At 67.2% G+C, this 9908-nt stretch overlaps 1 protein-coding gene and 1 long non-coding RNA gene across 8 annotated transcripts in view; one reads left to right on the top strand and one right to left on the bottom strand.

Annotated features, from left to right (window-relative positions):
• Positions 1 to 6778, top strand: part of PDE1B (phosphodiesterase 1B) — an 8247-nt gene extending 1469 nt beyond the window's left edge. Inside the window, exons 3-16 of one of the 7 annotated variants that reach the window (XM_039714701.1) lie at positions 2030 to 2143; positions 2221 to 2406; positions 2490 to 2556; positions 3241 to 3357; positions 3716 to 3856; positions 4219 to 4319; positions 4690 to 4815; positions 4908 to 5009; positions 5102 to 5222; positions 5296 to 5377; positions 5468 to 5594; positions 5680 to 5816; positions 6374 to 6481; positions 6676 to 6778. In XM_039714701.1, the coding sequence (XP_039570635.1) occupies positions 2030 to 2143; positions 2221 to 2406; positions 2490 to 2556; positions 3241 to 3357; positions 3716 to 3856; positions 4219 to 4319; positions 4690 to 4815; positions 4908 to 5009; positions 5102 to 5222; positions 5296 to 5377; positions 5468 to 5594; positions 5680 to 5816; positions 6374 to 6465 (1513 nt within the window). In that variant the 3' untranslated portion in view covers positions 6466 to 6481; positions 6676 to 6778. Of the gene's footprint in view, positions 1 to 2029; positions 2144 to 2220; positions 2407 to 2489; positions 2557 to 3240; positions 3502 to 3715; positions 3857 to 4218; positions 4320 to 4689; positions 4816 to 4907; positions 5010 to 5101; positions 6482 to 6675 lie in introns of all 7 variants that reach the window. The other 6 variants (XM_039714700.1, XR_005628131.1, XR_005628130.1 and 3 more) reach the window with 6 other exon arrangements.
• Positions 6779 to 9071: 2293 nt separating this feature from the next.
• LOC120504833 lies at positions 9072 to 9843 on the bottom strand. The gene is made up of 2 exons (XR_005628127.1): positions 9669 to 9843; positions 9072 to 9144 (listed from the first exon to the last, which is right to left on the bottom strand). It is a non-coding gene; the product is annotated as an uncharacterized LOC120504833 (long non-coding RNA).
• Between the last annotated feature and the right edge of the window lie 65 nt (positions 9844 to 9908).

Raw genomic sequence — 9908 nt, 5'->3', positions numbered from 1 at the left:
TGGGACCCCCAAACCCCAACCTGGGACCCCCAAACTGGGACCCCCCAAATCCCAACCTAGGACCCCCGAACCCCAAACTGGAACCCTTAAACCACAAACTAGGACTCCCAAACCGGAACCTTTAAACCCTAAATTTGCCCGGCCTCCGTCCAAACCGGGACCCCCAAACCGGGACCCCCACACTGAGAGCCCTCAAACCCCAAACCGGGACCCCCAAACCAGGACCCCCACACTGAGACCCCTGACCCATCCGTGGATCCCACCCCTGACCCCCCTTTGGGGACCCTATTCCCCTCTAAGACCCCCCAGCACCCCCACCCCAAAAAGGCCCCCTGGGACCTTCGGCTGTCCCCAAGGACCCTCGGGGTGCCCCCAAGCCTCCTTTGGGACCCCCTTGGGGACAGACCTGGGGGTCGCCCTCCCCCCGGCGTGGCACTCTGGGGGTGTCACCGCGGGGTGACAGAGGGGCCCGGGGTGTCCCCAGCCCTGCGGGGACAGCGCAGGTGCCACCTCCGTGTGGCGGGGGGGCTGCCGGGGGGTGCCACCCCCTCACCTGTGCCGCGGGAGCTCACGTGGCCCCGCGCCCACCTGCGGCACGTGCGGCGCCTGGGGGGGGTCCCCGTGGGGCGGGGGCGGCCCGGGGGGCACCACGTGCGTGGGGACACGCGTGGGGACACGTGTGGGACACGGCGGGGCAGGTGTGGCACACCTGGGCTGCGTGTGGCACACCTGAGCGTGCCAGGGGACACGGGGGGGGACACGGGGGTGACACTCTGGGGGTGTCACACGTGTGTCCCCACGTGTCGCTCCCTCAGGTGGGTGGCCGTGTGTCCCCAAAGTGGGGGCGGTCCCCTCCTGAGCCCCCCCCCGTCCCCCCCCCATTCCGAGGGGCAGCCGCAGCCGGGGGTGACAATCCCGGGGTCCCTGAAGCCACCCTGTCACCCGTGGGGTGGCCCTGGGGACACGGGGGTCACCGGCAGGGGACATGGTGGCAGGGGGTGACACCGGCAGGGTGGCACAGCCCGAGCCCCGTGCCTTGTCCCTTTGTCCCCACGAGTGACACGGGGGTCACCAAGGCTGGGCCGTCCCCGCGGGGGGGTCCCTGAGGGTCCCCACGAGGGGTGGCAGGGCGCGGGAAGGTGACAATGGCCATCCCCAAGGTCACAGCAGCGCTGGTGACGTCTGTGCCCCCCCCCGCTCCCCCGGCCCCCCTCGCTGTCACCGTCACTGTCGCCGTGACCGGGGGACGTGGTGGCCCCTCCCCACCGCGTGGCTCCGGTGGCCGCGGCGGCCACACGGGTGTCCTTGTGCTGGCACCAGCGTGGGCAGGATGGCAGCGCCCGTGTCCCCACGCAGGTACCCCCCTGTGCCACCTGTGCCATCTGTGCCACCCTGTGCCACCTGTGCCACCCCATGTCACTGTGCCACCGGTGCCACGGGGGTGGCACTCCCCAGACGGGAATCCCCCAATTCCCCTCTCCCCTTCCTGTGACCCCCTGTCCCCAACCTGGGGGGCTGTGACCCCCTGTCCCTGTCCTGGGGGCTGTGACCCCCCCTGTCCCCAACCTGGGGGGCTGTGACCCCTTGTCCCTGTCCTGGGGGCTGTCCCTGCTCTCCTGGGGGGGGTCAATGCCACTCTGTCCCCCCCCCGGGGCTGTCCCCGGGGGTCTCTAACACCCTGTCCCCCTCCTGTCGGGTGTCCCCCCTGTCCCTGGGGGTCTCTAACACCCTGTCCCGCCTGTCCCCTCTGTCCCCGGGGGTCAATGCCATCCTGTCCCTGGGGATTTCTGACACCCTGTCCCTCCTGTCCCCTCTGTCCCCGGGTGTCCCTAACCCCTGTCCCCCTCTGCCGGGGGTCCCCTGTGTCCCCGGGTGTCCCTAACCCCCTCTGTCCCCGGGTGTCCCTAACCCCTGTCCCCCCCGGGTGCCCCTGACCCCCTGTGTCCCCGGCTGTCCCTAACTCCCTGTCCCCTCTGTCCCCGGGTGTCCCTAACCCCTGTCCCCCGTCCCCGGTGTCCCGGTGCCCCAGGCTCCGTTTCCTGGTGAAGCAGCTGGAGGCGGGCGAGGTGAGCGTGGAGGAGCTGAAGCGCAACCTGGAGTACGCGGCCTCGCTGCTCGAGGCCGTGTGCATCGACGAGACCAGGTGGGGAGGGGGCTGCGAGGGGCCGGCCCCGCTCCGGGGGGGGACAGCGGCGCGCTGAGTGTCGCCGTGCCCCCCAGGCAGGTGCTGGACACGGAGGACGAGCTGCGGGACATGGGCTCGGACGCGGCCGTGCCCTCCGAGGTGCGCGACTGGCTGGCGGCCACCTTCACGCAGCAGGCGCGGGCCAAGGGCCGCCGCGCCGAGGAGAAACCCAAATTCCGCAGCATCGTGCACGCCGTGCAGGCCGGCATCTTCGTGGAGAGGTGACAGGGGACACGGGGTGGGGACACAGCCAGGGGGGCGCGGCGGGGACAGCCCAAGACCCCCCAGCCCTGCCTCCCCCCAGGATGTTCCGCCGGACGTACACGGCCGTGGGGCCGAGCTACTCCTCCTCCGTCCTCAACTGCCTGAAGGTACCGGGGCACCCCAAACACCCCAAAACCACCCCAAAACCGCGGGGGGCTGCTGGGAGCTACTGGGAATGGCTGGGAGGCAATGGGAGGTACTGGGAGTAACGGGGAATCGATGGGAATCGATGAAATATCTGGGAATAACTGGGAATCAATGGGAATCAATCTCTAGGAATTACTGGGGTTTTACTGGGAATCAATGGGAATCGATGAAATATCTGGGAATAACTGGGAATCAATGGGAATCAATCTCTAGGAATTACTGGGGTTTTACTGGGAATCGATGGGAATCAATGAAATATCTGGGAGTAACTGGGAATCAATGGGAATCAATCTCTAGGAATTACTGGGGTTTTACTGGGAATCAATGGGAATCACTGGGAATAACTGGGAATCTCTAGGAATCATTGGGAATATCTGTAAATCTCTGGGATTCAATGGGAATCAATGGGAGTAACTGGGAATCTCTAGGAATCATTGGGAATATCTGGAAATCTCTGGGAATCAAAGGGATTCAATGGGAATCACTGGGAATTACTGGCAATCAGGGGGAATCTGGGAATCAATGGGAATAACTGGGAATTGCCGACTTCACTGGGGTTTTACTGGGCTTTACTGGGAATTGCTGGGCATTCCTGGAACTCCCGGCCACCCCCAGTGTCCCCGGTGTCCCCGGTGTCCCCGCAGGGGCTGGACCAGTGGTGCTTTGACGTGTTCTCGCTGCACCGCGCGGCCGAGGAGCACTCGCTGCGCACGGTGGTGTTCGAGCTCTTCACCCGCCACAACCTCAACAGCCGCTTCAAGGTGTGCCCGGCGCCCCAAAACCCCAAAAAATACCCAAAAATACCCCCTGCAACCTCAACAGCCGCTTCAAGGTGTGCCCGGCGCCCCAAAACCCCAAAAATACCCCAAAAAACCAATCCCCACAACCTCAACAGCCGCTTCAAGGTGTGACCCAACATCCAAAATCTTCCAAAATACCCTCCAAAACCCCCAAAACAGCCCCAAACCCCTCCCCAGGACCCCCAGACTCCATCCCAGGAGCCCTGAGACTCCCTCAGGACCCCCCAAGACCACCCAGGACCCCCAAACTCCACCCCAGGACCCCCGAGCTGCCCCTGGGCACCGTCCCCCCCCGTCACCCCGATGTCCCCCCTGGCAGATTCCCGGCGCGTTCCTGACGTCGCTGCTGGAGGCGCTGGAGGGCGGCTACGGAAAGTTCCGGAACCCCTACCACAACCAGGTGCACGCGGCCGACGTCACCCAGACCGTGCACTGCTTCCTGCTGCGCACCGGCATGCTGGTACGGGACACGGGGACACGGGGACACGGGCACAGCGCTGTCCCCAGGGCTGGCACCGCGCCACCCGCCCGCTCCCCTCCGCCTGGCGGGGCTCGTTGCCATGGGAACGTCCCCAGGGTGGCACCGGGGACAGGTGACACGCATGGGGTGGCACCTGCAACGCGTCTGTGCGCGGTTGTCACATGCGGGGTGGCACCTGGCACACATCTGTGCCCGATTGTCCCCGTCTGGCTGTCACACGCGGGGTGGCACCTGGTGCATGTGCTGCCCGCTGTCCCCACACGGCTGTCACAGCACACCTGGGGTGTCACACTCACTGGGGGTGGCCCTGTCCCCATCCCTGTCCCTGTCCCTGTCCCCAGCACTGCCTGTCCGAGATCGAGCTCCTGGCCATCGTCTTCGCCGCCGCCATCCACGACTTCGAGCACACGGGGACAACAAACAGCTTCCACATCCAGACCAAGTGAGGGCGCGGGGACAGGGGCACGGCGTGGCACAGGGGCATGGCATGGCACAGGGACACGGCATGGCCCGGGTGGCACACCATGGCACAGGGACACGGCATGGCACAGGGACACAGCAGGGCCCAGGTGGCACGGCATGGCACAGGGACACGGCATGGCCCGGGTGGCATGGCAGTGTGGGTGGCACGGCGTGTCCCAGGCAGGGCTGCGGACCCGTCCTGGGGACACCGTGGGGCACCTTGGGGACACCTGAGGAACGCTCAGGGCCACCAGCACAGCCGGGACACAGCGGTGCTGCCACCCCGGGGCCACCCCTCGCTGCGGGGGTCCCGTCCCCGTGCCCCGTGTCCCCATGTCCCCGTGTCCCAGGTCGGACACCGCCATCCTGTACAACGACCGCTCGGTGCTGGAGAACCACCACATCAGCGCCGTGTTCCGCCTGATGCAGGACGAGGAGCTCAACATCTTCGTCAACCTCACCAAGGACGAGTTCGCGTAAGCTCCCCTCGCTGTCCCCGCGCTGTCCCCTCGCCGTCCCCGCGCTGTCCCCGCGCTGTCCCCTGACCGTGTCCCCTCCCTCCCCGCAGGGAGCTGCGGGCGCTGGTCATCGAGATGGTCCTGGCCACCGACATGTCCTGCCACTTCCAGCAGGTCAAGTCCATGAAGACGGCGCTGCAGCAGCTGGAGAGGTGGGTGGGGGTGGTCCCCGGCCCCCAGGTGTGTCCCCAGGGCTGGCGCGGTGGCTCTGGGGACAATCTGAGCGCCGGGCTGTTGTCCCCAGGCTGGACAAGTCCAAGGTGCTGTCGCTGCTGCTGCACGCGGCCGACATCAGCCACCCCACCAAGCAGTGGGCGGTGCACAGCCGCTGGACCAAGGCCCTCATGGAGGAGTTCTTCCGGCAGGTAGGGCCGGGGCCGGGCGGGGGGAGTGGGGGACACCCCGTGGGGACGCCACGGATGTCCCTTGCCTTGCCAGGGGGACAAGGAGGCCGAGCTGGGGCTGCCCTTCTCGCCCCTCTGCGACCGCACCTCCACGCTGGTGGCCCAGTCACAAATCGGTGAGTGCGGGGTGGGTTCTGTCCCTGGCCTGTCCCCACGCCGTCCCCTCGGTGTGTCCCCAGCAACACCGCGTCCCCTCCTGTCCCCAGGGTTCATCGACTTCATCGTGGAGCCGACGTTCTCGGTGCTCACCGACGTGGCCGAGAAGTTGGTGACGCCGCTGGCCGAGGACGGCTCCAAGGCCAAGGGCAACCCCGCGGCCACCCAGCAGCCCAGGTGGGTGTCCCTGTCCCCAAGGTTTGTGCCCTGTGGTGGCAGCGGTGGCCCTGGCCCGCTGCCAGCTGTCGCCGTTGTCCCCCAGCTCGCAGTGGCGGCAGCCGTCCCTGGATGAGCACCTGGAGCTGGGGGACGTCAAAGCCGACCTGGCCGGGTTCCGCTCCACCTGGACCAAGCACATCCAGGAGAACAAGCAGAAGTGGAAGGAGAGGGCGGCCAGCGGTAGGGGACGGCCACCATGGCCACCATGGCCACCATGGCCAGTACAGCCACCACAGGCAGTACAGCCACCATGGCCACCATGGCCACTATGGCAACTATGGCCAGTACAGCCACCACAGGCAGTACAGCCACCATGGCCACCATGGCCACTATGGCAACTATGGCCAGTACAGCCCCCACAGGCAGTACAGCCACCACAGCCACCATGGCCACCACAGCCACTATGGCAACTATGGCCACCAATGGCCACCATGGCTGCCAATGACCACCAATGGCCATCATGGCCAGTACAGCCACCACAGCCACTATGACCACCAATGGCCACCAATGGCCACCACGGCCACCAATGGCCACCAATGGCCACCACTGTGGCCACCAGGGAGGGCTTGGGGACCACCGTGAACTGCTCAGGGCCAGCTCTGTCCCAGTGTGAGGTGACACAAACGCGGCGCGGGTGGCCCTGGGCTGTGCAGGGGGGTGGCCCCGGGGGGGACAGAAGTTCTGGGGTGTCCCAGTGACCCCGGGCCATGCCCCGGTGACCCTGCCCGTGCCCCCAGGCATCACCAACCAGGCGTCCATCGATGAGCTGTCCCCGTGCGAGGAGCCCGCGGCCACCGGGACCCACAGCGAGAACGGGGACGTGGAATAGCGGCGGGAGGAGCCAGGTGGGGACACCGGGACAGGGCGGGGACACCGGGACAGGGGGCGGGGACACCGGGAGAGGGTGGGGACACCGCGACAGGGGTGGGGACACCGGGAGAGGGGCGGGGACACCGGGACAGGGGTGGGGACACCGGGAGAGGGGCGGGGACACCGGGAGAGGGGCGGGGACACGGCGGTGACTGTCCCCTCCCGGCAGGTCCTTGTCCGAGTGTCTTGTCTTCGATGCCATCGAGTTCAGCACCATCCGCAGGGCAGCAGCCCCGGGGCCGGGCTGGGATCGGTGCCAGGACCGGGGTCACTGCCGGGGACACCGGGACAGGGGTGGGGACACCGGGAGAGGGGCGGGGACACCGGGAGAGGGGCGGGGACACGGCGGTGACTGTCCCCTCCCGGCAGGTCCTTGTCCGAGTGTCTTGTCTTCGATGCCATCGAGTTCAGCACCATCCGCAGGGCAGCAGCCCCGGGGCCGGGCTGGGATCGGTGCCAGGACCGGGGTCACTGCCGTGCCAGGACAGGGGTCACCTCTGTGCCAGGACTGGTGTCACCCCCGTGCCAGGATCGGTGTCACCGCCGTGCCAGGACCGGGGTCACCGCTGTGCCAGGACTGGGGTCACCGCTGTGCCAAGAGCCCCCCAGGCTGTCCCCTCTGTCCCGGTGTCACCGGTCCCTCACTGCCACCCCCGGCCCCCCGCCGGGCTCGGTCCTTTGGGATTTTTAAAAACGCTTTTCCCGCGTGGGAGGGGCTGGGGACAGCCGGGGGGACACGCTGGGGACAGCCAGGAGGACACGGTGGGGACAGCCGGGGGGACACGCTGGGGACAGCCAGGGGGACACGGTGGGGACAGCCGGGGGGACACGCTGGGGACAGCCAGGGGGACACGGTGGGGACAGCCGGGGGGGACACGGTGGGGACAGCCGGGGGGACACGGTGGGGACAGCCGGGGGGACACGGTGGGGACAGCCAGGGGGACACGGTGTCACCGCCAGGGCCACCACGCTCCCCTTGATGCCCGCGTGGTCTGGCTGGTGACACTGTGAGGGTGGCACTGTGCCCTGTCCCCATCCCACCCGGGGACAGGGACACGAGAGGGGACAGGGACAGGGATGGGGATGGGGATGGGGACAAGGACAGGGACAAGGACAGGGACAAGGACAGGGACAGGGACAGGGACGGGGATGGGGATGGGGACAAGGACAGGGACAAGGACAGGGACAAGGACAGGGACAAGGACAGGAGGTCCCCACGGGGTCCCGCTGGCGCAGCGCGGGTGGCACTGGGGACAAGGAGAGGACAGGGACAGATCCTGCTCCAGTGTCCCCCGACTCCCGCCCGTCCCTGGGATGTCCCCACTCCCTGCGACATCCCGGGAATACCGGGAATGTTCGGGAATGCTCGGGAATGTTCGGGAATGCTCCCACATCCTGGTCCAGCCTCCCCCAGCTCCAGTGAGCCTCGGGAATCGCGGGATGTTTGGGGAATCCATGGATCCAACCTTGGGAATGTTCCAGAATCTGGGATCGAGGCTTGGGATCTTCCAGGATCCCGGATCCACCAAGCCTTGGGAATCTCCAGGATCCCAAACTGAGCCTCAGGAATGTTCCAGAATCCCAGATCCGGCCCCAGGAATGTTCCAGGATCCCGGATCCAGTCCCGGGAATGTTCCAGAATCTCGGATCCAGAGTTGGGAATGTTCCAGAATCCCAGATCCGGCCCCAGGAATGTTCCAGGATCCCGGATCTGGTCCCAGGAATGTTCCAGGATCCCAGATCTGGTCCCAGGAATATTCCAGGATCCCGGATCTGGTCCCAGGAATGTTCCAGAATCCCGGATCCGGCCCTGGGAATGTTCCAGGATCCCGGATCCAGAGTTGGGAATATTCCAGGATCCCAGATCTGGCCCTGGGAATGTTCCAGGATCCCGGATCCAGTCCCAGGAATGTTCCAGGACCCCGGATCCAGTCCCAGGAATGTTCCAGAATCCCGGACCCGCGCCCCTCGAGCACCCCCTGCCATCCCGGATTCCCTCCGGCTCCCCGGGGCTGCCCCGACCCCCGGGAATGTTCGGGAACGTCCCGGGAATGCTCAGGAATGTTCGGGAACGCCCGGACCCACCCCCCCCCCAGCCCCTCCCCNNNCCCCCCGTGTCCCTGTCCCCCCCTCCCCGTGTCCGTGTGCACGCGAGTGTCCCTGTCCCCCCCCGTGTCCCCTCCCCGTGTCCCCCCAGGTGTGCACAGGTGGGGGGGCCCAGGGGACACCCCAGGGTGGCAGTGAGGGGGGGGCTGCTCCGTGTCCCCAGTGCCCCCCGCCCTGGGGACCCCCGGGGCTGGCAGTGGGGGTGGGGGCACGCAGGTGTCACTCAGTGTCCCCGGTGCCCCCCAAGGGTGGCAGTGAGGTGGGGGGGGGGGGGTGGCACGTGTCACCTGCCCTGGGCACCCGGGGGTGGCAGTGAGGGGGGGTCTGCTCAGCGTCCCCAGTGTCACCTGCCCTGAGGTCCCCAGGGGGAGGGGACAGCCCTGGCGTTGTCCCCAGACCTCCCCCCTCGGTGGGGACCTGCCCGTGGGAATAAAATCAAATAAAAAAATCCCAAAAGGATTCTGGGCGGCCCCAAAATCTTAGAAAATGGAATAAAAAAATCTGCGCTGGCGTCCGGCTGCCGCGGCCACTCCTGGGGACAAGGGACAGGGACAGCGCTGGGGACAGGGGAGGGGACAGCCCTGGCCCTGCCCCGTGCCAGCAGGGCCACCCTGGCCCTGGCACTGTCCCTGTCCCTGGGGAGTGGCGGGGAGTGTCCCAGTGACACCTCAGTGACACCCAGTGACACCCTAATGTCCCAGTGACACCTCAGTGACACCCAGTGACACCCCAGAGACACCCAGTGACACCCCGGTGCCATCCCAGTGACACCCAGTGACACCCCAATGTCCCAGTGACACCCAGTTACAGCCAGTGACACCCCAGTGACACCTCAGTGCCATCCCAATGCCCCAGTGCCAACCCAGTGACACCCCAGTGCCATCCCAGTGACACTTCAGTGCCATCCCAATGTCCCAGTGCCATCCCAGTGATGTCCCAGTGCCACCCTAGTGCCCCAGTATCATGTCCCAGTGCCCCTCCACTGCCCCAGTCCAGTATCACAGTGCCCCCAGTGTCCCCAGTGTCCCCAGTGTCCCCGGTGTCCCCAGGCCGTACCTAGTGGCCGCTGCCCGCGCTGTCCCCAGGCTCTATATGGGTCCCGTCCTCAGCCCGGCTGCGCCGCACGGTCCCGGGGGTCCCGGCCCGGGGGGTCCCGGCTTGGGGGGTCCCGGCTTGGGGGGTCCCGGCCCGGGGTGTCCCAGCCTGGGGTGTCCCATCCCCGGGTGTCCCTGCAGTGTCACAGCACAGGGGGTGACCCCAGGGCCCCCCAGCGTCCCCCCGAGCCCCCCCGGGTTC

The sequence above is a fragment of the Passer montanus genome, unplaced genomic scaffold (assembly GCF_014805655.1).
Source record: "Passer montanus isolate IOZ18808 unplaced genomic scaffold, ASM1480565v1 scaffold303, whole genome shotgun sequence".
In the NCBI taxonomy this organism is placed as follows: domain Eukaryota; kingdom Metazoa; phylum Chordata; class Aves; order Passeriformes; family Passeridae; genus Passer; species Passer montanus.
The sequence above is the reverse complement of the archived record's forward strand: the minus strand, read 5'-3'. Positions and strand labels throughout refer to the sequence as shown.